Here is a 27,427-nt window from a genome sequence, read left to right on the forward strand (position 1 = left end):
AGTGTCTGGCGGTGTGAAAACACAGATCAAGGCTAAAGGTGGTGCTTAGACTGGTGAGGGCCAATAGAAGCTTCTATTTCTGTTTCTATTATCATCTGTCATTGTAGGTACTTGTTTGAACTAAGGTCTCTTTAGGTTTTGTTTGAAAGTCACACTTGCTCTTGATAAGACTTAATGTACACATATAATTGACAGTGGTGCTTACACAATCCCGGGCAGGGCTGGTGGCTTGGCCTGACTGTTCTTCCCTACAGAAGTCATTGCTTCTGTCATGGTGGCCTCCTTTATGTGACTCTCTTTTCCTTCGGATTCTGGAAACCTTGCCCTCCCCTTGTCCCTTTAGATCTGGGGGTGGTTATAACTCGGCCGCTTTTAGCTACAGGTTCTAGTATTGGGTTGGCCGAAAAGTTAATTTGGGTTTTTCTGTAAGCTGTGAACGTTTTGGCCAAACTGATACTATAGCTTGTGCTTCCAAACCTTTGTCAACAGTCTTTTCCTATTATTATTATAAATTACTCACCTCCTGTTGCCCAGTTTTGAGTGTGCTGTTTTCTGAATGAGACAAAGTATACATACATGGACTATGCTTTTTCAAAGCCCTTTTGATGGGAGGGGCTTCCCATCAATATTTATTCCTTATGAAAATGAGGAGAGTTTCAAGATGACAATCAATAGAAAACTAGATGAAATGACTCCAAAGTTATTTTGAAACATCGTGTGAATTACCCCTTTTTTATTTCCCTGTTTTAATATGGATTTCAGAGAGTCTGGAGCCTTTCAAAGTTTGATAACTTTGTTTTCCTCTTTGTTTTCACTGAAAAGGATGGTGAGAGACGCTGTAGTCTGAAGGTTTTGTGTTCTTTCTCACATTTGTGTGAAACCAAGCCACCAGCTAGAGTCACCAGAGCCTCAGATGGCTGGGTGTCCCTGACCTCCAAGGAAGCACAGTTTGTCTTCTAAGTTCCTGAGCAAATAATGGGCTGGACTGTGAGCCACCTGCCCCTTGTGGAGCCTGAAAAAGGAGTCAGTGGTCAGATGGCCACGTGTGGAAGGGTATCCCTGGCATGAACAGGAAATGTGATTAGAGGAAAGTTACGGTAACTTCACCAGCTCTGTGGTCAGGGGGAGGTGTTCTGTGCCAGGGGAACCAGCTTCACCTTCACAGTATGTTCACAAACATCACAGGGCAAGATGGTTGAGAAGAGAAGGATTTCTTTCTTTTTTTTTTTTTTTTGGTTCCTGCCTAACATGCTAAATTCTGTTCAGTTAAAATTTTTAAAAAGGAAACAAGGTGATTAAGATCTTTACAATCTGATTGTTGAATGGCAGAAGAAACTCTGATTGTGATGTTCAGAGGAAAAGTATTAGTTGCTCAGTCATGTCTGACTCTTTGTGACCCCATGGACTGTAGCCCACAAGGCTCCTCTGTCCATGGGATTTTCCAGGCAAGAATATTGAAGTAGGTTGCCATTTCCTTCTCCAGCGGATCTTCCTGACAGAATGGCCCCAATGAACTTCTTGAGAAGTTCTGAAGAAAAATGATGTTGGTAAAGAAACATGTATGCTGTAAGGCACAGGGAGCTCAGCTCTGTGCTCTTTGGAAATCCATAGGGGTGGGAATGGCAACCCACTCCAGTATTCTTGCCTGGAAAATCCCATGGACTGAGGAGCCTGGTTGGAGAAGGCGATGGCACCCTACTCCAGTACTCTTGCCTGGAAAATCCCATGGATGGAGGAGCCTGGTGGGCTGCAGTCCATGGAGTCACTAAGAGTCTGGCACGACTGAGCCACTTCACTTTCACTTTTTACTGTCATGCATTGAAGAAGCAAATGGCAACCCATTCCAGTGTTCTTGCCTGGAGAATCCCAGGGACGGGGGAGCCTGGTGGGTTGCCGTCTATGGGGTCCCACAGAGTTGGACACGACTGAAGCAACTTAGCAGCAGCAGCAGCAGCAGGGGTGGGATTGTAGTGGAGGAGCAGGGGAAGCTGGGAGATAGGGAGGCTCCAGAAGGAGGGGATATATGTATATATATAGCTGATGTGGTTTGTTGTGAAGTAGAAATTAACACAACATTGTGAAGCATTTATACACCAACAAAAAAAAGTGAAAAGAATGCACTATTTACAAACGACCAAAAAAGAAAAAACCCAACATGTATTCTCTCTTCTTTAGCGCTTCCTTACAGCCTTCAGTCTTAAGTGCTGTCTATTCCCGTTTTGGTTCACAAGCTTCTGCATGCCATTGGATTTCTCTATGGTGCTATGGTAAAGAAATGGAAAGATGGAATATTGTAAATTAAATATGACAAATAAGTGTAATTCACAAAGGCCTTGAAGTTAGGATTTGCCCAGTGAAGTATAGACTGAAAGTGACTTTGTGTATTGACTAATGTTTGTGTTCAAACTCTCTTGGACATTTGGGCAAGCTGAAATGGAATTGTTTCATGGCATAATTATTGCTTGTGGATCTGAAATAACTGATAAGAGACATTTCAGTGGCAATCCTGTCTGTAGGCCTTGTCTGGGCTCTATCTATGACCTTTAGGTAGTCTCTGACATTGTAAGCAAGATCTTTTGTGTAGAGACAAAGTGAGTTTGGTGAGACTTTTTCTAAATATGACCATGAAATCAAGTCAGTCTTGCTAAAAGTACAAAATTGGTTTTCTATTCATTCATGATTTAATACATTACTCCTAGAATCATGAATACGTAAATTATATCTTAGCTCTTCTCGAATTTGTGTGACCTTGTTTACAAAGCCATTTCCTTCCTTGGTTTTCAGTTGCCTCTTCTGAAAATAAGGGATTGGCTGAGATCACCTCCAACTTTCCTTCCAGCTGAGCACTTTTTGTAGGATGGTGCTCCAGGAAAATAGGGTAGAAAATGAAACTTATCTTGGTCCTGTCCTCTTCCCCCTCCACTGACTCCTCTACTCAACAGTATTCTCCTCCCTAATTCTCACTTATGTGCCATCCAACAATCAGGTCCCACTTTGAGAAGGTGTAGAAACAGTCACTGGAGAAGGCAATGGCACCCCACTCCAGTGCTCTTGCCTGGAAAATCCCATGGATGGAGGAGCCTGGTAGGCTGCAGTCCATGGGGTCGCAAAGGGTTGGACACGACTGTGCGACTTCACTTTCACTTTTCACTTTCATGCACTGGAGAAGGAAATGGCAACCCACTACAGTGTTCTTGCCTGGAGAATCCCAGGGACGGGGGAGCTTGGTGGGCCACTGTCTAGGGGGTCGCACAGAGTTGGACACGACTGAAGTGACTTAGCAGCAGCAGCAGCAGCAGAAACAATCACTGAAATTATGTTGAAATTTTGATGCAAACTAGAAGAGGGAATAGAATATGGAAATTGACAATACCACATGTAAAATAGATTGCCAATGGGAATTTGCTGTATGACTCAGGGAACTCAGCAGGGGCTCTGTGACAGGCTGAAGGGTGGGATGGGGAGGGAGATGGGAAGGAGGTTTGGAGGGAGGGGACATGGCTCCTACAGCTGACAAGAATCCTATAGCTGATTCTTATTGAGGTATGACAGAAAACCAGAAAATTCTGTAAAGCAATTATCCTTCAATTAAGAAAACAAAAACAAAAACAAAAACACTAGAAGTCCTGAGGCATGAACCAAGTCCTAAGGGTCACATACTTGTCTGGGAACCTTGGGGAAGAATGAGGCCTTCTGGACCTGTTTCCTCATCTATGAAATGGGTGTAAAGATGACTGTCCTGTATTTCACAGGTTAATCTGGAGCTCATATGAGATAAAATAGGAGAAAGCACTTTGCAGCTCTATGAATATAGACCCTAGGTACTAATTTGTCAGTGTGTTTCCCACATTGCATTTTAGGCTTCACTTTATTTTGAAGTCAAAGCATTAACTGAACAGGCAGGGAGTGTCCTTTAGGGTCAGGGCTCCTTCCCTGGTGTTTGGAACCACACCTTAGAGATGGTTATCCACTCCACCTGTTCAGAGCATTGTTTATTTTTATAGTAATTGGCCCATTTACAATAGGCCAAAAGGGAAAGTTTTGTTTGGTTTGTTTTTGGTAACCAAGCTCCCTTCCCCTCTTTCTCATGGAAGCACAAGCAACTTTCAATTTTCCAGAAGTCAGCTACATCACAAAATTCACAGATTATCTGTGGGAAATCTTTCAATTCTCACTGCCCTGCTCATAAGCAGCAGATAAGAACCTTCTCACCTCCCATCTTACTCTTCATGTTGCCTGTTGTCAAGGAGGAGTTGTGAGGGAAAGAGGTTTGAGGTTACTGCTTCCTGTCTCCACACCTCTAGCTGGGTTAGCTGCTAGGAAAGGCTTTGAAAAGCAAAGCACTAAATTCATCATCAAAACAACTTGCCAATTCAATTAGAGACATGTCAATCAAGCCAATCTTTTGAGATCAGAAGTCAATACAACTGATGGATTGACAATGTCTCTCTTTTAATCTAGTAGGTTTGACCTAGGTAGACCTTATCTAACTACTCACAAGATGGAAAACCAACTATTTTCCAGGGAAAAAGATGGATCTGCTAAGAGAAAATTAACCTGAGAAGGATGCTTTCCACTCCTAACACTAACTGGAAAGAAAAAAGGAATCAAACAGAACTTAGTATGGGGAAGCTAAATATTTCTTTGGTTTCTTCTTCTGAGTCTAGATAGGTCCTTGAATTTTACAATATGTCCTAAATTATTTGAAGTACTGTGGAATCCCTAAAACTCAGAGAATCAAAATGTGTATCAAATCCAAATATCATTTGGGGTTCTGGTTTTTGGTTGCTTCGCTGGATCCATGTTATTACTTTAGTATCACAGAGTAAGGGATGTGCATTTTTTACACATGCTCCGTTTTAAGAAGAAAGTAAGAGGAGTCAGAATTATTGTGTCTATGGGAAGTCACAGTGATGACATATATTCAATATCACTTAGAACAACTGATTGTCTTTTTCTACCACCAAAAGTAATCTCCTTCCTTTAGCGTTTCTCTAAAGCAGATGTAGATTTTGAAGTCCTATGAACTGGTTTCTCACTTAGGCTTCTCTGAATGATGGACATGAATGAACCGAGGTGGGAGTAAGTACTACAAGGCTATACACGTTGAAAAACAAGAGGTTCTGTTGGCCAGAATGAATTCAACCTGAACCTTAAACTGGGAGGCTGTTGTCCACACTAGCACATATTAAATGAACTACTTCAAGCATAGCTGCTAACTTTAAAAGATATGTGCTGATATGGAAGAGAGAGGAAAGTAAACCTTGATAGATGAACTGGATATCTCTCTTCCCTCAAACGGCCATTTAACCATTTTTTGAGCTTTTTCCTCAACAAAATATTGGTACAAAGGGTCATGCAAGAAGGCACTTTTCCTTCCCTTGCTCAACTGCTGGATAAGCCATCAACCAGGAGAATACTGACGGGAACAGTCAGCCTAAATACTAGGATCTTGGATTGCTCTTCCCTAAGTAGTACTGGATGTGAGTCTGAGTGAACTCTGGGAGTTGGTGGTGGACAGGGAGGCCTGGTGTGCTGCGATTCATGGGGTCACAAAGAGTCGGACACGACTGAGCGACTGGACTGAACTGAACTGAACTGAAGTAGTATTGGAGGAGAGTGGGCTCAGGAGAAATCTCATTGATCAGTAATAACACTGCTGAGGTCTGAACTGGAGGTTTCATGATAAACAGAAAGAGAATCTATCTGTCATTTCTCTCATTGTATTATGCTTTGTGAAGGAAAGCAGAGGATGACTACTGCTTCTCCCTTCTGAAAAAGAGCAAATACTGACTAAGTTCCATAGAGTTGACTGTGGGCCTGGGAAGCTTTGAGGGAATTTGCTTTTTCTTTGCAATGATCCCCTATGCTGGAAGAATGTCTTCCTCACAGCCCTGACGTCCAACGTTTCCCTCAGTTATTGAGTTGTCTATTCTGGTCATGTAATGAATGAAGACATAGGCAAAAGGAAAACAGGGTTACTTACTGGTTGGTCTGTGTGGTCTGAGGACAGCATTTTTAACTCCCTCACTCACCACATCTAAGCCCATGCTGAGTTCTGCCAATTTTAGCCTGTAAATATTTCTTGAGTTCACCCACTTCTTTGTAACCATAGTTCAGACCCTTATCATCTCTTGCCTGCTGCTGCTGCTGCTGCTAAGTCACTTCAGTCGTATCTGACTCTGTGTGACCCCATAGACAGCAGCCCACCAGGCTCCCCAGTCCCTGGGATTCTCCAGGCAAGAACACTGGAGCGGGTTGCCATTTCCTTCTCCAATGCAGGAAAGTGATCCTAGACTACTGCAATTGCATCCTAACTGGTCTCCATATTTTCACTCTTGTTCTCTTTAAATTTACCTTCCACATTTATGCTACAGGGACCTATATAAAATGAAAACTTGTGTGTATGACTCTTCTGCTTAAACTCCTTCAGCAGGTCCTCCTCATCTGCAGGAGAGAGCCCAAGCTTTGAACTGTGCTCACTGCCAACCTTGTCTTTAACAACTCAGGTCCAGCAAATGGAGGTAGCTGCAATTCCCAACACTTGCCTTACTCTGTATTTTTCTCTTTGTCTTTATCTTTCCTACAGTCCCCTACCTCACCTACATCCCCTAAAACAAAGACTCAGCTAGGAAATTTTACTTCATAAAAATGTGCTGAATCAACATCTGCATAATCCTTAGAAGACTCAGGTCAGCAGTCAGCTCATCCGGAAATCTTTAGCTGGTTCCCTCGTTGCCCCTACTAATGCAGATCACTGTGCCACTGTTTTTAGAGTGACTGTTCATAGCGAATGGACTTGCGGGCAGAGTGGGGGAAAGAGAGGGTGGGACGAATTAAGAGTAGTATTGACATATATACTCTACCATGTGTAAAATACAGCAGCTAGTGGGAAGCTGCTGTGCAGCACAGGGAGCTCAGCTTTGTACTCTGTGACGACCTAGAGGAGCGGGATGGAAGGTGAAGTGAGAAGGAGGCGCTAGAGGAAGGGGCTATATGTATACTTAGAGCTGATTCACATTGTTGTACGGCAGAAACCAATACAACATTGTAAAGCAACTATCCTCCAATTACAGAAAAACAAAGGAGCTGTCTGTTTATGTATCTTTCTTCCCCACCAGATTCTGAGCTGCCCAAGGATAGAAGCTGAGCCCTGCTCCCCTTTGGGAAATTGGTTTCTCTCTCCCAGTGCATCTTGGACGGGTGTCACACCTGAGTTATCAAGATGCACTAAGCAAACTTCTGGGGTGTAGATGCTTGAGCTTCTCTCCCTCCTTCCCTCTCCATGTCACTGTGGCTGCTGGGAGGAGGAAGTTTTTTCTTACGTCAGCTTTCAAAAGAATATCAGGAAGAATTTGAATGCTCATTAGAACAAAATTCAAGTAATTAGTCACGGAAACACACTTCCTAGGGTCCTCAATAGGCAGAAATACAGATACCTAACCTGAAAAGGAGTGGCAATGCTAGCATTTCTTGCTGGGGTTGATTCTTCCAGTCAGAACCAACTCAGTGATTCTTTCTAAGTAAGCAAAGAAAAAGGCCATGGAAGATAAAACAAAAGATGAGTTGGATTTTCCTATCAAGACAAGCTGAACTTTTGGAGTCTTTACGTGTTAACTGCTCAGTGCTTTTAGCGAGGATTTTTTAGGGTGAATAATAAATGAAGTTAAAGTTGCTATTGAGACACAGATTTCGAATAAGGACTTAATGAGATACTAGGCAGAGTTAGCTGCTAGGAATGGTACAGTCTTATCACCATCTTTCACTTGTCAATTATTTAATGAGACTCCCTTATTCAGACAGTATTGTACAAAAAAGTGTAACCTCTTGTCCTTGCTCAAAGGAGACTTAGAAACTAGGGGTGTAGAGAAAATACATGTAGATCAAAAGCTAAACAACTGGAAGCCTCTGAAACAAGAGATATTCAAAATGTAGAACAGAGAGTGATTGTTTTGAGACCTAAGAAAAGAGAGACACTGTAGGCCAAGGAGTCACTGAGAAAAGTACGTAGAGAGGCACTCACAGTGTGTCCTGGGAAGGTACCTTAGGTGATTTGGCTAACCTGGGGGGTTTTGGTTTGAGGAAATGAGGTTGGAAAAGCCTGTGGAAGCCCATGAATTGGGGGTAAGAAATGAGTTTCAACTGTTAAGCCATATTAGAATCTCCTGAGAAATTTAAAATAGACTGATGTCTGGGTCCTATACCCAGAGATTCTGATTTAATTGGCCTGAGAATCAAGAGTTTCTTAAGCTCCCAGGTCACTAATGTGCTGTCAGCTTGAGAACTCTCTTAGGCTATAGCAGTTTTCAATCCTGACTGAATATTAGAATCACCTGGGGGAATTATTAAACTAATGCCAAAGGCGACACACAGAATCAGGAGAAAATATTTGCAATTCACATATCTTGATAAAAGGAATGTGCATCAAAAATATGTAAAAAACTCCGACAACTCAATACTAACAAGATAATTCAGGTAAATGGGCAAATGATCTGAATAGACATTTCACTAAAAAGGATATACAGATGGCTAACAAGTGCATGAAAAAATGCTCAGCATCATTAGTCATCAGGGAAATGCAAATCAAACCATAAAGAAATACCACTTCACATCTCTAAGATGGCTATAATAATAATAAAAAAAAGATGGACAGCAACAAGTGTTGGAAAGCATGTGGAGAAATTGGAACCCTTATACACTGCTGGTGGGAATGTAAAATGGTGCAGTTGCTTTAGAAAACATTTTGGCAGTTCCTCAACAAGTTAAATATAGAGTTTCCGTCATGACCATCAGTTCCACTCCTGGCATACACCCAGGAGAATTGTTAATGTTCATCCACACAAAAACTTGTACATGTTCATAGCAGCCTTCATAAGATAGCCAACTAGTGGAAACAACTGATCAATGAAGAAAAATGTGGTATATCCATACAGTGTGATATCATTTGGCCATGAAAAGGAATGAAGTCCTGATACATGGTACCACATAGATCAACCTTGAAAACATGCTATGTGAAAGAAGCTAGACATAAAAGAACACATACTACATGATACCATTTATATGGAAATAGGTAAACCATAGAGATAGAAAATAGATTAGTGATTGCCAAGGGCTGGAAAAAAGAAGGACTGCAGAGGGGCAGCTAATGGGTATGAGATTTTTTGGGGGAGTAATGAACCATTTTGGAATCAGATAGTGATGGTCCATTCACAACTTTGTGACTGTAATAAAAAGTCGTTGAATTATATACTTAAAAGGGTGAACTTTTAAAAAAGATGAGTTTTATGGTATATGAACTATATCTTGAACATGAAATTTCTCAATCATGTCCAGCTCTTTTCAACCCCATAGACTGTTCAGTTCAGTTCAGTTCAATTCAGTTGCTCAGTTGTGTCCGACTCTTTGTGACCCCATGAATTGCAGCACGCCAGGCCTCCCTGTCTATCACCAACTCCCGGAGTTCACCCAAACTCATGTCCATCAAGTTGGTGATGCCATCCAGCCATCTCATTCTCTGTCGTCCCCTTCTCCTCTTGCCCCCAATCCCTCCCAGCATCAGGGCCTTTTCCAATGAGTCAACTCTTTGCATGAGGTGGCCAAAGTATTGGAGTTCCAGCTTTAGCATCAGTCCTTCCAATGAACACCCATGACTGATCTCCTTCAGGATGGGCTGGTTGGATCTCCTTGCAGTCCAAGGGACTCTCAAGAGTCTTCTCCAACACCACAGTTCAAAAGCATCAATTCTTCGGTGCTCAGCTTTCTTCACAGTCCAACTCTCACATCTGTACATGACCACTGGAAAAACCATAGCCTTGACTAGACGGACCTTTGTTAGCAAAGCAATGTCTCTGCTTTTCAATATGCTAGCTAGGTTGGTCATAACTTTCACAGATTCAAATCCAGTTTCAACTGTAAATTTCATTGTAAGAGATTATTTTATTGACCCTTCAGTATGGATATGTGGGTGTATTGCTTCAAATAACCCTTTTCAAAAAATGCAAATAGGTAGACAATTGTTAGTATACCTCAAAGCAATAGGGAAAAAAAAAGTATTTTGTGTTGAAATTTGAATCAAAGACACCAAGTGGTTTATTGCTTTAGATAATTTTGGAAAGTCTTGGTTGCAAAGTTGATTCTCAGTGCTTCAGTGGCCTATTTTTCAAGTGATTGTAATTTACTTGGGATTTAGTCTTCACTTTGCTCACCATCTGCTCAGTGATATTAGGTAGATCATCCAGTGTTTCTAGGCCTCATATAGTCACTACCCAAAAAGGGAATATAATGTCATGTGCTAGGGAATGGGGATATAGTGGGGAAAAAACAAGATAGAATAGATATGCTTTCTTCCCTTATGCAGATTTCAGGTTCTTTGCTTAAAAGTGAAGAGACTGAACTAGGTGGTCTCCAAATTCTTTGATCATTCACTGAGGATAACATAAAAGTAGAAGACAGACTAGAGAAATAACTTGTGGGCCTCTTGGGCCTCTTCCGTCTTCTGTGATTTAAAGAAATAAATATGCAAGTGTCTTGGAAGGTTGCCTTCAGAATTTGCTATGGAGGATAAATTCATTGGGTAACATTTTTGTTACCTCTTTATCCTATTCTTGGAGTGGACAATAAAATAAAAATGTTTCAAAACACTTAAATTCCTTCATAAAAGGATGAATCATAGCTTAAAATATCAATACAAATCTACTTGTTTATCTATGTCAGGTGTTAAAAGCCACTTTCAAGTAAACCACTTGATTAGTAAATTAATACAATTAAGCATGATTAGCATGTTAGAAATCTCAGCATAGATTAAAAAATTCCAAATGCATAGCTGTGGTGTTCAGTAGCAACAGAAGGCCACTTTCTGCCTTCCAAGTGCCTTCCAACTTACTCCACTGTTCCATTCAAAGGTGAATGAAAATAATATCAAAATGTAAACATTCAGTGCAATTATCTCCCAAAGAGCTCCTGTGTCTTTGTCTGCCAAGAGAAAGTCTTTGCTGGAGATCTGTTTGTTAATTAACATATCTTGATTTCAGAAAAAAAAAAAAATAAAGTCCTTATATTCTTTTTTCTGGGTGTGTTCCATTACTTTAATTACTTACAAATTAGAAAGTTAGCATGGTTTGTTAGAGTCAGAGTTAGTCTTTAAGTCCCAATTCTACTACAAAATAGCCCTGGTTCTCAGTTTCATCTTATGATACATGCCCTCCTTCCTTGTGGAACTGGAGGAAGAAAAAAATGAGATGTTATATTGAAAAGTGCTTTGAAATCTAAGAAATCAAACAAAGATACTATTATTAATTATTAATAGTAGTTATATATGTTACCTATATTAACTTTTGAATAACCTTAACATCCCATTTCTCACCCATTTTTCACTTAGAGAAAGTTAATAAACCTAGAATTTTTATTTTGCTCAGCAGTCACGGTGTATTAAAAAATTGAGACTAAAGAGAGGAAGCAACTTATGAAGCAAGCTGTTGTTGTTTATTCGCTAAGTCACGTCTGATTCTTTTTCAACCCTGTGGACTGTAGCCTGCCTATGGGATTTCCCAGGCAAGAATAGTGGAGTGGGTTGACATTTCTTTCTCCAGGGGATCTTCCCAACCCAGGGATCAAACCTGCATCTCCTATGTTGGTAAGTGTATTCTTTACCACTGAGCCACCTGAGAAGCCCATGAAGCAAGCTAGTGACAAACAAATAGAACTTAGGATGGAGTCCAAACTATCAGTGCTTTCTTCTCCCCTTCTGTCTCTCCTCTTATCCCTATCTCTCTCTTTATCTTTTTTAAGTCTTTATACTCTTTTTTGGAGAAGGCAATGGCACCCCACTCCAGTACTCTTGCTTGGAAAATCCCATGGACGGAGGAGCCTGGTGGGCTGCAGTCCATGGGGTAGCGAAGAGTCGGACATGACTGAGCAACTTCACTTTCACTTTTCACTTTCATGCATTGGAGAAGGAAATGGCAACCCATTCTGGTGTTCTTGCCTGGAGAATCCCAGGGACGGGGGAGCCTGGTGGGCTGCCGTCTATGGGGTCGCACAGAGTTGGACATGACTGAAGTGACTTAGCATACTCTTTTTTTAAGCAAATAATTTTCTCCCCCTCCAGAAAACAAGATTTTGGTGAAGCAGTCGCCCATGCTTGTGGTAAACGACAATGAGGTCAATCTCAGCTGCAAGTACACGTACAACCTCTTCTCAAAGGAGTTCCGGGCATCCCTTTATAAGGGAGCAGATAGCGCTGTGGAGGTCTGTGCTGTGAATGGAAACCACTCCCATCCACTTCAGTCAACAAATAAGGAATTCAACTGCACCGTGAAAGTAGGCAATGAAACAGTGACTTTCTACCTCCAGGATCTGTATGTCAACCAAACAGATATTTATTTCTGCAAACTTGAGGTTCTTTATCCTCCTCCTTACATAGACAATGAGAAGAGTAATGGCACCATTATCCATGTGAAAGGTAATGTACCACTTGGCCAATGTCTGCTCTCAAGTAACAGTTTTCAACTACAGTCTTGAAAACTAGGTCATGATCAGTGGTGGGGGTTGGCTAACTCTCAAAGAGGAAAACCAGAGAGGAGGTCTACATACGTTAAGCTAGTGATATTTTGCGAATTTTGTTTCCTCTCACATTCTGCCCTGGGAAGAAGGAAGGAAACGTACTCAAATGCCATTCCCATATCGTTTAATCTACTCTATTCTGTTTTTCAGAGAAACATCTTTGTCCATCTCCCCAGTCTCCTGAGTCTTCTAAGCCATTTTGGGCCTTGGTGGTGGTAAACGGAGTGCTAGTTTTCTATAGCTTGCTAGTAACAGTGGCTCTTTGTAACTGCTGGGTAAGAGAAACAGCATTGCTTTCATGTAACTTTTCTATTGCATAAGCAATTGGACATATTCAAGAATTTTGCCTATGTGGCTTATTTTCCATTTAACATGTGATTATTTTCTTTTTCTCTGCTAGGTTTGAGTAGGTTTCCCTGCTAGATTCTCTTTTAGACTATTCAGTTTTACCTGAAATAAAAATCTGATGTGAGTTTTATGTTCCAGAAGCCATTGATTAGGTGGCTAGGCAAGTAAGAAGCTAAACAGGCAAATTAGGGTGGGGGACAAAGTAAGGCAGAACGTTAGTTTTCTTCTTGCCATTTTGCAATGTCATTATGACATATAAAATATGTATAAAAACATAAGTGACTTGGGAATCTAAGCAACTGAAGCCAATGAACCATTTTTGTTCATGGTCAAAAATCATGAGAAATTTGACTACTGAAATTACACATTCAAACCTAGCAAAGAAACTAGGTCTGTTTATCTGAGTCATATTTTATCTCTTCTGAAGCAATTAAATTTTGTGAGGCCAAGTATGGTGCTGTCATTATGAAACTATAATGGGAGTTAGACTGTTCTGAGCTCTCACTGCTGAATTGGAGTTTACAACGTTTTGCAATTGTTCACGCAACTAACTTATAGTGTTTTTCTCTATCTTCTTCAGTATTTAAGTTTCGGCCTAGGTTTGAACACATATTGATAACCATATATACTGTGAATCAGGGACCTCCTTATTTTCTTTCCTTTTTCTTACTCAGAAGCTTGCTGTTCTTATGTACACAGGATGGCATTCATTCCATATTGTCTTTGAATTTTTTTTTTCTAGTAGTTAGATGCATGCATGAATCATTTCCTCAACAAGAGATGTATGTTCCTCAAGGATAAAGACTATTTCTCTGGATATTCACCATCCCTCTGGTATTAAATACACTTAGTTTAGTGTTTATAGAATACCTATGAATTGATAACCCCTAGAGAGGCCAAACTAAGGACTTAAATGAGTATGCTTGGCGCACCATACTCTTCTTGAAGGCACAGTCCATACGTCTGATTTGTACATGAATCAGTGATTTCTGGGAGTCATGTCATGTTGAAGCCATCCTATTTACTATTGCCTTGGTGCTGGGCAGGGCATGAGTGGAGGGGGAGGGCAGTTGGGTTCACAGTCATGCCCAGGATGAATTCAGCCTGTAATCCTTTTAAACTCTTGTTGGTCTATGGCCAAAGTTTGCCTCTCCCTTGTTTCCCGCATGCTTCTCCCATTTGGGGAGACCAAGGGACAGATGGACATTTGTCAGGCAGCCTGTTGCCTAATCTGTACCTCCAGCAAGATCTGTAAGCACCAAAGTGGCTGCTTGTTCCTGGAAATCCTTTATACCAGATATTATCTTGAGAATGTGCCTGCCTTGCCTTCTGCAAGTTGCACAGCCCTGTTGGGGGACTTTTATGTAGTAAAATATTGCCCAAGTTCTTTCTCTGATGTTAGTTGAGTCCCTTCATCTTTGTGGATCTTGCTATCTTCATCCAAGATACCTTCTATTTTTGAACCTCTGTGGAGTTTGTCAATGATATAATTTAGAAACTCAGTTCCTGTTTTTATCTTGATCCCCTTAGAATAACAACTTCTTAATTAAAATCCAGGTGCAGTGTCTTTTGGGGGTACATTTTAGGACAGGTACTCCCCTGTACCATGCTGACCTAGGTCAATGTACTTTCCTAGCTTTGTGAAAAGTAATTTTGGAAACTGTTTTAACTTTTTGAGGCCAGAAGGGTATTACTCACCATTTAAAATGTATTGTCAATATGCACTAGAGTATCAGTTATTATAACTAGGTTATATATTATATAACTAATTATATATTATATAACTATAATATATAACTGGTTATATATTATATAACTATAATATAATTATATATTATATAACTAATATACTAAGTGGCTCGAATTATCCAGAGGGACAAAAGTGGCTTCTCATTTTTAATGAGTTTAAAAAGTAGATTTTCAACTTGGAAATATCATAATGCAATACATTTTTCTTTGGCAGCACTACTAATTCCTAGGGCTTCCCTGGTGGCTCAGATGATAAAGAATCTGGGAGACCTGGGTTTGATCTCTGGGTCAGGAGGATCCCCTGGAAAAGGGAATGGCTACCCAGTCCAGTGTTCTTGCCTGGAGAATTCCATGGACAGAGGAACCTGATGGGCTACAGTCCATGGGGTTACATAGAGTCGGACATGACTGACTAACACTAACTCCTAGTGAGGTTCATCTTGCTTTGTCTTGAGCAAACCTGTTCTGGTCTCTTTCTGTCTCATGAGCTCCCTGAAAATTGGGAAGTCTCAGTGCTTGGTATACCTTATCTTCTTCTGTGGCCTCTTGTGGTTAATGAGGTTACTCAATAAGAAGTACCCTTTATTCTCATCTCAAACATAGGTGTTTGTACTCTCTGACCAAAAGGGGATGGAATAAATATATATGCATATTTCATTGAATAACACAGGATTTTTACCTGGGCTCGTCCAATACTGTTACTGTTCAAGCAACCAGCACTTTACTGAGATAGGCAGGCAGATCATTAGGGATCCCTAGGGTTTAGCCATGTCGGGGGTACTTTTCTAGGATCCTATTTTTGGCTGGTCTGCACTGTGCCTTGGTGTAAGCTGCTGTTTTCCGGAACTTCCTGAGGACCTGTGATGTACTGCCTTAAGCAGTTCTAGGCTGAGTGGGTTTTTGGGAGCAGCTGCAGATGCTATCTCAGTTCTTGACCTGTTGCTGACATTTGAGTAAACAAAGAGCTCTCCTCTGCCAGGCGGCCACAGACCAGCACCTGTCACCCTCACTCAATCCTCCATTTGCTCCATGGAGCTGGTAAGCCCACTCTCCTTCTTAGTCTAAAGGAACACTTAAAAAACAGTTTTCTCCTCTATAAATCACACTGTGGGGAATGTGGGGAGTGTGTGTACGGTAGTATCTCTTTAAATCCAGTGGATATGCTTTTAAAAATCAATTATTAATAATGAATTAATTTGGCTGCAACAGGTCTCAGTTGCATCACGTGGGATCTTACACTGCGGCACATGGACCTGTAGTTTGGGCTTCGGTACTTGCTGCACCTGGGCTTAGTTGCTCAGCAGTATGTGGAATCTTCAGTCCCTGACCAGGGATCAAACCTGTATCCCCTGAATTGCAACGGGGATTCTTAACCACTGGGCCACCAGGGAAGTCCCTCCAGTGGGTTCTTGAAGACCATGTCTTTTAAATATATTGTCTTATGTTTACCTGTGTCTTTCTGCTGCTTCCAAGAAATGAATGGGTAAGGATGGGGTAGGAGGAAGAGAAAGGGAGGAGTGGTTCTGAAATAAAAATCACACGTCTGTGGCATAGAGTGAATGGTGAAGGGTTGAATGACTTAGTCACCCAGGCATGTAAAGTGAGTGCTCTGCACACACATACACATACGCTACATGCTCATGGACACTGTGGGTTCTGTTTACTGTTCCCAGCCATGCATGTGTCATTTCTACCCCACTGTTGTATTTACAGTTAGGGTGAAAATGACTAAATCTTCTATCTGATAACAGCAAGAGGGTAAGCATGGGAGCAGACTGCAGCAGATTTTTCATAATTTTGGTGCACTCCAGAGAACTTCAGAATCAAGACATCTTCATTATGGGGGTCCTTCTAATTGGCTATAGTTTAATTTGAGTGTCCAGAGGCAAAAACTGTCCTTAGAAGTCTGGCAAGAGGAGTCCTCAGAGTTAGAGTAAGTACTAACTTACTAAGTATTATCCTGCCTCCCACGATATCAGCAGCAGCCTTTCACATTTATTTCAGGGCAGTTCTTGTGTCATCCCTTCCCTGCCATAACCCTGTGCTCAAGAGGACTCTAGTCTTTTATTTATCAAAAGGATGTAGAACCAAGATGTTTCAAGGGCAACTTCCCTCACACGCTTGGTTTCCATAGCTCTCTCTCTCTGAATGAATCCCCCAGTTATGTCTATTTAATGCTGTCCTCTTCTAATTTCCAGCTAGATAATCCATCCATCATCTCAAATCCCAAATAACCGAAACTGAATTGAGAGCCACTCTCAAACCTACTTCACCTCTCTTCTTGCCTTATACCTGTGGATGGAACACTATCCTTTTGGTCACCCGGGCTCCGATCATCAGTCATCTCTGAGTATGAGCAAGAAGGAGGACCCAAACAGTCTAACAAAACTCACTCTAACTTGATGATGTATTTGTATCCATTGCTTCCTTTTCATTCCTTTCTTTTTCATGATCAGACTCTTCAGACCAGGATTTCTTGGTCTTGGCACTACTGACATTTTGAGCTGGATAAGACTTTGTCGTCAGGAGCTGCCTTGTACAATGTAGGATGTTGAGCAGCATCCTTGGCCTTGACCCACTAGAGACCAGTAGCACTCATCCTAGTTGTGACAACCCAGAATGTCTTCAGATGTTGTCAGATGTCCCCTCGGACAGGGGATAAGGGAACTGGAAGTATCAAGGATGAAGCTTAGGAGGTCTAGCTTGGGCGACTATATGTAGGATAGTGTCACTCATTGGGATGAGACACACTAGAAGGGACCAGCCTTCATGCCTTTGAACATGTTGAGTTTAAAGCACCTTTGAGGTCTAATCCAGAGATATAAATTCAGGTGAATAGGTGATAACTGAAGCTGTGAATATGCATGAAGTTGCCTAGGAGAGAGGATGAGTAGAGGAGAATGCCTAGGACCGTGAGGAACTCTAACACTGAATGTCTAGTTAAGAAAGAATGAGTTTGCAAAGGAGGCAAGGAGACAGTGGCCATCCTTCTTCAAGGTAGGATGAAACCTGGAAGTACCATCTCACAGAAGGCAAAACAGAGCGTTTCAGAAAGGAGAGAATAATGGATCATCTAGAATGCAGCTGAGAATTCAAAAGATGAGGCCTGAAAACAAGTGTTTTGCCAACTTTCAGCACTTAACTCATGGCCCTTTCACAAAGAAGATGGGAAGGGCTCAGGTAGGAGTGCATGGAAACAAGGCCAGTCTTTTGCTTATTCAGGTGTTCATGACATTCCTGTCCAACGTATTCACTTTTGCATCAGGGCCTATATGCCAAGAAATAGACTTTTTTTTTTTTTCATTTTAGAGAACTCTAAATCCAGAAATCTGGATGGCTTTCTATTTTTAGAATTTTTATGGGTCTTTTATGAAACAAGTAAATTTTACCAGCACATTGATCCAGAAAAGATGTTCTTAACCCTCAGTCAAAACTTTGCTAAGGTTCATGGTGTATATAGCTCTTGTTCCAGGGTTAGTATCACCCTTATTTCCCTCAGCCCTGGTAGAAATTCATCCAGAGGGAGTTGAGTCTGAGGAATGGAGATGAATGATGCTATTGTTTTTAATGGAGTGGGTTGCCATGCCCTCCTCCAGGGGATCTTCCAAACCCAGGGATTGAACCCAGGTCTCCCACATTGCAGGTGGATTCTTTACCACCTGAGCCACCAGGGAAACCCGAATGGAAATGTACATACACATAAAGGAACAGGAATGTAACTAGTTGCCTAGAATGTAACACTCAATTAATTTGGACTCCACTGCTATATATTTGTGACTATTTCAGACTCTGGAGGGCTGAAGTTCCTCTGGTTAATTATGGGGAAAAATGGCTTATTTAAGCAAATGATTAACGTAAGAAGATTGCCATGGGGATGCTTAACCTTTTCAAAGGAGGAAGGACCTTTAAGAATATTCACATATCAACGGTTGATATGTTAATTAGACATGCTTTTGGAATTCATCCACATGGCTGCATTGAGACTAACAGGGGTGCCTTTCTCTAAAACACTTTCTTTGATTCAAAATTTTCAAGTTAATTTGGAAGAGTCCAAAGTAGTTGGGTTGGATTAACCATCGAACTCCAAGGTGCTCAGTGAATTCATGGCTTCATTTGACTGGCCATGCTCTGAGTGGTTGTCCCCAAATCGTAGAACTCCTCCCCAGACACCTCTCTCTGTGTCCTACCCCCTGCACAATGACACTTCTTTTTTTTTTTCACAGATAAAGAGTAAGAGAAACAGGATGCATCAGAGCGACTACATGAACATGACCCCCCGCAGGCCAGGGCCCACCCGAAGGCACTACCAGCCCTATGCGCCAACACGAGACTTTGCGGCCTACCGCTCCTGACACGGACGCCTATCCAGATGCAAGCCGGCTGGCCCCTCTTCACCTGCTCAACACCACTGCTCTGGATAGGAAAGGCCTGCCTTGTCTTCAGCCAGCCACCGTGGCCTCCTGTTAGGCCACTGATGCCAAATTTTCTTGAATGACTAGACCAAAGAACGTCATTTTGAGACTCTGAGATGAAGTGAAGGAAGGCTACTGTGGCAGTCTCTATCTCCGAGAGCCACAGCCCAAATTCAAACTCACCGTGTATTTATTGACTGGATTGAGAGGTTAGGGCAGAAAACCAAAAGTGAGTGCATTCTGTTAAGCCTTGAAATCTGCCTCCAGTTCCACTCCTTTCTAACTCACCCACACGTTGTGGTCAAGCGAAGCGTGATATTGAAAGACATTTTAGATGGAGAAGAAGTTAGGAAATCACTCCCTTTGAAAAAATGGGGATTTAAGGTGGGGATAGGTTAGAAATGGGGAGGGAGTGGTGAGACGTAAACATTTTTAAAACCATTAAAACACTGTCTCTCACTCATGAAATGAGCCACTTAGTTCCTATTTAACGCTGTTTTAGTTTGTAAAGATGTAGATACTCTTTTTGAATTCCAGTCCTATTTGGTCATTTTGACCAAGAGATTTTCTTTAGAGTCATGGGAGGCAAACCAACTTGCTTTCCTTACTCCCTATGATGGGAACTCAATGTAGTCTTCACAATATGATTTTGAAAGAATAAAGTAGTCCTCCCACACCAAGGAAGAATGTGTCAGGAAATAAGGTCGCTTTAGGTCAAAAATTATTTGAATATGATGAAGGGCTATTTATTCAGCCGCTCATTTCAGTCCAATCATATAGGGGCCTCTTCTGTTTCATGTATTTTAGATCTGCACAGTTGGTTTCTTTATTGTTTGCATGAAATCTAAAGTGGGATGCAGAGGGCGTATCCAGAGAGAGAAGTAAAGATACTGTGAAAGAAGGATGTTAGCGTCCCTTAGAACAGGAGGGATGAGTCCTGAGAAACCTCTGAAGGAGGGAGAACAGAAGGGAATGACACAATTCTTGCCATGTGCTGAAGGGATGGCCAGCATTTGGTGGGAGTTTTCCAGAAACAGCAGGCAGAAAGAGCCATGATGAGAGCTCCTTTCTGGGATTTTTTGGCTTTAGGGCTCAGAGCTCCAGAAATCTGTGGTTCGGCTGCCTGTTTACCCTGGAGATCCTTCAACATGGAAAAATATTTGATGCTTTTGAGATAGCATCAAAGTTCTCAAGACACTCTGCAAGGCCAGACCCTGGACACACTATGGATATTTTTCTGGTTCCAGTTTGGGTCAACTGAAGTATGTCTGGGGACCTTGAAGAACAGCTTGACTGTTGCTGTTATAATTTGTTCAGGGCTTTGATTCATTCAGATGTTGGAGAAGTCCAGGTTTTAGAGGCCGGTAGACCTGCTTCATGGAGAAGGCAGTGGCAACCCACTCCAGTATTCTTGCCTGGAAAATCCCATGGATGGAGGAGCCTGGCAGTCCATGGGGTCACAGAGTCGGACACGACTGAAGCGACTTAGCAGCAGCAGCAGACCTGGTTCAAGTTCTATTGCTAGTTGGCCTCAGGAGAGTCCCTGCCTTTCTAAAACTCTGATTCCCCAACTATAAAATGAAGATAATGATCAAAAATGTTTGTTTTTATACTATCATTTCCATGAGGGCATGTCCCAAGTTCGTCTTTTTTTTTTTTCCTGCTTGTCCCTGACACGTAGTACCATGCCTGACATATGTTAGCTATTATTATTATCGTCGTGTAGATAACCTATGTATAAAAATTAAGCCGGGCAATGACCTGAGAAAGAAGAGACTGTTATAACACAAATTTAAACCCACTACCCAGGGATGAGGTGCTACAAAATTTGAGAGCCTCTAAACTCCCTCGCATTCCCTGTTTCAAAATACTTTAGCTTGTAATAAAAATGTACAGCGTTCTGCCTCCCACTTTTATGTATATAAAGAGGTCTCCTTTAACTTTTTTTGGTAACATATGGAAGAATAGAAATCTTATAATTCCAGACAGAGGATATTCTACTGTGGTTGATTTTAAAATGGGTTTCCATTCCATGAGTTTAATTATTTTCAAAGAAGGTCAAACCTAGCGGTACTTGGGTGATGAAGAACTGTTGAATTTATGTGAGGCACGTGACACACTGCCAGGCTCTTGGCATACAGAGTTCCTTAATCCAAGTTATCAGATTGAATTAGAAAAGGACAGAGCTAGAGAATGTTTAGAAAGGGCAATGGCAAAAAATAAATTAAAAAATGGAAAGATTTGCTCTTTGGTAATACATGGTTTTATTTTCTGATGGGAAAAATAGGTCTACTGAAGATGAATCATACTTTAGATTTCTCTTACTCACTCTGAACAGAACCAGAGTAGAAATGTTAACAGGGAAGTCCGTTTTCACTATTACTATGAACCAAGAAATGGTTTAAAAACAGTGGTTGGAGCAAGGCTTTTACAGCTTCAGATATGGCAGTTGTGAAGAAAACAATGCCATTTGCTGCTATTTTTGTAAGAGTCTTATAATTAACAATGTTTCTGTAATTTTTGATTGTGAGCTCACTTATTTGGGGATGAACATACCAGTTTAAAGAGACTTAGTGTACATGATGTTCTGTGTTCAGTGATAAAACTACTGAACTACCATGTGCTTTTTAAAAAAATTTGTGCTTTAACTGGGTAGAGCAGATATGCTTTACTTTTGGTGATGAATCTGGAGAAAATCTGTTATTTAAAAAAAGTATGGGATAAACCCTTCTAGTAAATCTCCAGTTTAACCTTTAAAAAAAATCCAGACTTTTAAATATTAGTTTTACTTCAAAGGGAAGTACACTTTTGGATTATTTGCATGGCTTTAGTCACAGCTTCTCATCAGAGCAATAGTTTATGTCTCTGAGATGTCAGGCAGGGCTTACCTGTGCATTCTATGTGATGTAAACGCTGAATCAGAAAGATCAAACTTCAGCCTTGATTCTGTCTGTTCCTCAGGTTAACTAACTGAGCCACTAGTTCTCATGGTTAATTTAATGGGGATGTTGGTGGTTAAATGGATATCAGATCCCTCATCTCAGCCTTCTGTACTGCTGTACAGGAACCATGGCAGGCCTGGGGACTGACTCCACAGTGCTAAATTTAACTGCATGCTGGAGGTTGAGATGGTGGCAGTGATGAACCTGGAACCAAGGGCATCACTGCTGTAGACTTGTTACTATACGGGGCTTGGTGTCTGTAAGGGCACTTGAGGCTCAGGAAATCTCTTTCTTATAAGTATATGTATACTTTCTGATGCACTCCTTCTCAAATATCACCTACACGTTCCAGCCTCAGGGCCTTTACACATATTGTTTCCTCTGTCTGAAACGTCTCCCCCAGATATCTACCTGGCTTCCTCCTTCCTTTTCTTCAGGTCCCTGCTCAAGAGTCACTTTCTACCATTGTGAAATCTCTCCAAGAAACACCTGCTTTTCTTGCTTGTTTTTTTCCCATAGTGTTTCACAATTTCTTTCACATGATTTTTAAACTTATTTGTTTCCTGCCTATTTCCCCAAACTAGATCTAAGAGGGATGGTGCTTTGACTGCTTTGTTTGTTGTCCTATCTCCAGTGTCCAGAACAGAGCCTGGTGTTTAACAAATATTGATTGACCGAATGAATGAATTTCACCAGCCTTCATAAATTAACGGCCAGTCTAAAGAAAGTAATCAGACTCTGAGAAGAAGAGAGCCAGTTCTGTTTTCCACTTTCCTATTAGTAAGCTCAAAAATCTACTTTATTCATGAGACAGGAAGTAAAACATATACACAGCCAAACCTGGTGAAAGAAAACCTGATAGCTATAAGTTCATTTACATTTTAGAAATATTTGTGCAGTGAGAAAAACCAATACTGTTAGAGTCATCTTAAAAAGTCACGCTAAGTTAGAGATTAAGTCGATTTCTCATTGAAGTCTCCAAATCGCCTCTTAATGGAGTATTGACTATGTTTTAAACATGCATTCAGTATAAATAATCTGAAAATGTTGGCTTTGCTGTTAAAATCTCATCCTACTACAAAATCGCTGCTCTTTCTTTTCCTTTTTTCTTGACCCACTAAGTTCTATAAATGCCTTGCCTGGCTATGATTCTAAAAGAACTCAAGGATGCTGAGGACAGACAGTTTAAGCTTCTTCTCCTGTCATACTCTTGTCTTAACTGAACAGGCTAATGGCATGCAATAGTTTAAAAGTAGAAAAATAAACAAAATTGTGGCATTTGGAGCAAGTTGAAAAATTCAAATAGGTATATTAATCACCACACACGGTGCTACCCTCTTGGGGGTAGGGAAAGGCCCTTGCACAAGAGACACAAGCTATTACTTCATGTAATAGCTACCACTACTTGATTGCAAATTGTGCTTTGAGTGTGGCCTAGGTGTGCTATGACTTCATCTCCAAATGGACTATTTTCTTTGTGGAAATGGAGCTCATTAAACTTTAAGATAACCAAAATCTCCTACTCCAAGAAAGATTCAACTTAGCTAGTAACTCAGACCAAATCAACCAGAAAAGGATAAGTTGGTAAAAGAAAATCAGGCATTAAATGAATAGACTTAATAAATATTCCTTTACTGGGCTAATAAAAATAGTATAATCTGGTTCTGTGAAAAGATTTCAGCCCTTTGTAACTCAAGTACAAAATGAAATAAATTGCAAACTTTTTATGACTTTACCTAACAGACCTCCCACCTTGTTCTAACTATGTAACTAAGAGACCAGTGTGCCACAGCCCTGAATTCACTTTTTAAAATCCAGTCTGATAAGAGAGATTGATTCCTTTTAAAGCAGAACACTTTCTCCTCTCCTTGTGTGGAACAGAGATAATGGATGAGTGAGAAAAAAATCAAAGAAACTTCTGGATCAATCATAATAGGGGCCCTAACCCCTACCCTGGGCTTCTCTGGTGGCTTGACCACCAAATTAAGCAGTAGTAAATGGGATGATCTGGGAGTTACCAGAAACTAGTTGGTCATGTTATCTGTGTCTCTTTAGCTGAGGCACCAACTCTTAGCTTTTCAACAGTGGTGCTCAGAAATTTAGCCCTTCTGGAATGAATCTCAGTGGGTGGTTCTCAGATTTGGCATCCCAAAGGAATGTGTGGCTTTCTCTTTGAAGATTCCCAGGCTCTCAGCACTTAGAGATCCAGGCCACTGTCCAGGGCAAAGTGGAGCTCACTTCCTTAGGGTGACTTTTGTTCCTTTCAGAGTACAGACACTGGACTCCATGCCTGAAAAACACTAAGGATGAAATATGGGTGATCCAAGAATATGTCATCTGTTTTGAGCTAATCTCATTATTGAGGCCACTCTAAAGGCCAGAATGTGTGCTTCCTAAGTCCATTTCCTTATCTTATTTGCCTGTATAAACTCGGTGAAAAGTTTTGGAATGCTGGGAATTTGAGGGGACAAAATGTCACAGAAAGGTGAATTTATCTTTGCGTAAGGGTGGATTGGATTCTACTTACACTTCAACGGGCAGAGCTATCTCAGTGGCAGATTGAAACACTCCTCTGGCTCCAAAGAACACATTGTGAGAGCTAGGTGGAAATGTCAGTTGAGACAGAAGAGCAGCAAACAGCTTTGTTTTCCTATAGTTGTGGTTTTGCTTGGTGATGATGACACACGACGATGAAAATGTGCAGCATGAACTCCAGTTGTTATCTGAGTGAGCATCTCTGCCAACACTGAAGGATATGTGTGGGTGTCACCTGCAAGCACAGAGAAAGAGAGAGAGAAAGAAAGGCCTTGGTTCGGAAAGAAGAGCCAGTTAATCAAAGATCAACAGTGACAAGTGGTGCTGTTTATTTCGTGAGCGTCAGATTTGACTTCCTTCCCCTTGCTAATCTCCAAGTCTGAATTTAGCCTCTGGACTAAATAGATGAGTGTCTGGTGACTGAGGAAGGGGGTGGGACAAGGTGGGCTTGAGTAGGCGTCATGGCAATTACCATGGTTACTTAGTCATATCTTGGTCTCCTGGGCACACACTTAGCATTTGATATGTTAGCTTCCAAAATGTGCATTCTTGCTAACTTTCAAGAACCTGTGACATATTCCATGAATATGGACGAATAGACAAATCTGAGGTTTTCTTGGGGTCCCCTTTGTATTCCCAACCCTATGCAACTCTTGTTTCACTTGTTCTATATCTCTTCCTCTTCTCTTTTTTTCCCATCCACCTTATAACTATTTAATGAGCACTTGCCCAGCTCTAAGAAGTAGGCTAGGATGGGCACGTGGCAGCAGGCAACACAGTGTTACTATCTCGATGCTCACCAAGTACAGAGTGTAGATGTTGTATGTCTCTTCTTTTTAAAAATACCCTAATCAGGATAATACCACTTATTCCTAATTATGTGTTCAGACCTGAATGTGGCTACTTGATTTGGGGTTTGCTTGAAACATTTTTTTGAGATGTTCTTATTTCCCATCTCAAACATGTTTCACATCTTAGCTCAGGATTGACAAATTTTTTTCCTGGAAATGGCCCGATAGCAAATATTTTAAGCTTTGTGATCATACTGACTCTTGCAGTCAGTTCTGCCACTGGAGTCCAAAGGCAGCCACAGACAATATGGAAACTAGTGAACATGTCTGTGTTCTTATCTTTATTTGTGGATATTTGAATTTCATGTAACTTTTGCACATCACACAATATTAATATTCTTTTGAGTCTGCCCTCCCCCACCCCCAGCCACTCATAATGTAAAACCGACTCTTAGCTCAGGGGCTGCTCAGAGGCAGATGGTGGGCTGGATTTGGCCTTTGCTGGCTCTTGACTTGGATCCAAGCCACAATTTTAGCTACAAGCTTGTCTTTGGGTTCTAGTCACTCTCCATACTTTTGGAGCTGGAAGGAGTTAGTTTGGATATGTGTGAACTTGGGAGTGGTGAATGGTAAGTATCTGTTTTGAAACAAGGACCTGGATCAGTGGAAGAAGAAGAGGAAACTTCCTCTGAGGGAAAATCACTTTTGATAGAGATGGGAAATTATAAATAAACAGGGAGAGAAGCCAGTTCGGGATGATAGTGGCCCTGGACATTACGGCTAAAAGCTTACCAATCTTAGGAATTGTGGTTCCTCTTCTCTCTAGTCCTGTTTGTTCTTTCTCTTCTTTTCTCAGCATCACATCAGTTTAATCTCCAGGGAAACAAAGTACATTTTGAGTCACAGCACGAAGGGGCAAAAAATGACCTGTGTCTTATGTAATGAAAAGGAAGGACCATTTTCCTGTTAATTCATCCACACCCAGCCCCCTCAAATCCAACTCGGGGGGTGGGGGAATGACAGAGATCAGAAGCAGCTGGCACAACATTGGCCTCCTATTTTCTGTCCATCACATTCTTTCAGTCTGCACTTGGCTGCCATTTAATGGGTGACCAAGAGTGATCCCTCTGAAATTCAAACTGAGACTCAGCATTTCCCAAGTAACTGGTGAAATCACTTGTACTCAGATAAGAAAGGCCCTGACCTGACCCTTACCATTCCCTCACCTCCATTCCCTTCTGTCTACAGCTGCTGGTTACACCCAAGGTACAAATAGTCCTTGGAAGTAGCCCCAGCCTGTGTGTGGACCCTGTGCCACACACCCATTCACACCATCTGGGCAATTTAAAAATAGGGCCAAATGTAGCATTTAACCTGAGCTATCCAGCCAAGATGAGGAAATCGCCTCTAAAAGGTCAGATGATTAAGATGACTGTGCCAACAGTCAAGGATGCCAGCAACGAAAACAGATTCTGGTAGAATGGATTTATCCTCACTTCGTACATGGCATTCAGGTTCTGGGTCTGGGTGAATAGCCGCAGGAATTCCAAGAGTTTTCTTCTCCAGCACGCAGGGCCACTGTGAACTCTTATGTGCTGTATGCCCTGAGCGAGGACTCTAGCCAAAGGGATGAGGAGGCTAAGACACAGTCAGGATCTGATCAAAGCAGTCAGTCCTAAAGGAAATCAACCTCAAATATCAATCGGAAGGACTGATGCTAAAACTGAAGCTCCAATCCCTTGGCCACCTGATGTGAAGAGCAGACTCATTGGAAAAGCCCCTGATGCTGGGAAAGACTGAAGTCAGGAGGAGAAGGGGATGACAGAGGATGAGATGGTTGGATGGCATCACTGACTCAGTGGACCTGGGTTTGAGCAAACTCTGGGAGATGGTGAAGGACAGGGAAGCCTGGCATGCTGCAGTCCATGGGGTTACAAAGAGTTGGACACTACTTAGCAACTGAAGGACAACAAAATAAGCTACTCCCCTAGAAGAGCTATGCCCACCTGAAAAGGGCACTTTTCTGTAATGACAACATCTAAGGTCTAGTCAAGGCTATGGTTTTTCCAGTGGTCATGTATGGATGTGA

The 27,427-nt window shown here is 41.4% G+C and overlaps 1 protein-coding gene across 2 annotated transcripts in view; it reads left to right on the forward strand.

Annotated features, from left to right (window-relative positions):
• CD28 (CD28 molecule) overlaps window positions 1-19,010 on the forward strand; it is a 32,193-nt gene extending 13,183 nt beyond the window's left edge. The window contains exons 2-4 of one of the 2 annotated variants that reach the window (XM_042242669.2): window positions 12,107-12,460; window positions 12,712-12,836; window positions 16,861-17,061. In XM_042242669.2, the coding sequence (XP_042098603.1) occupies window positions 12,107-12,460; window positions 12,712-12,836; window positions 16,861-16,902 (521 nt within the window). In that variant the 3' untranslated portion in view covers window positions 16,903-17,061. 2 annotated transcript variants of the gene reach the window in all.
• Window positions 19,011-27,427: the final 8,417 nt, after the last annotated feature.

This window comes from Ovis aries, chromosome 2, assembly GCF_016772045.2.
Source record: "Ovis aries strain OAR_USU_Benz2616 breed Rambouillet chromosome 2, ARS-UI_Ramb_v3.0, whole genome shotgun sequence".
NCBI lineage: Eukaryota > Metazoa > Chordata > Mammalia > Artiodactyla > Bovidae > Ovis > Ovis aries.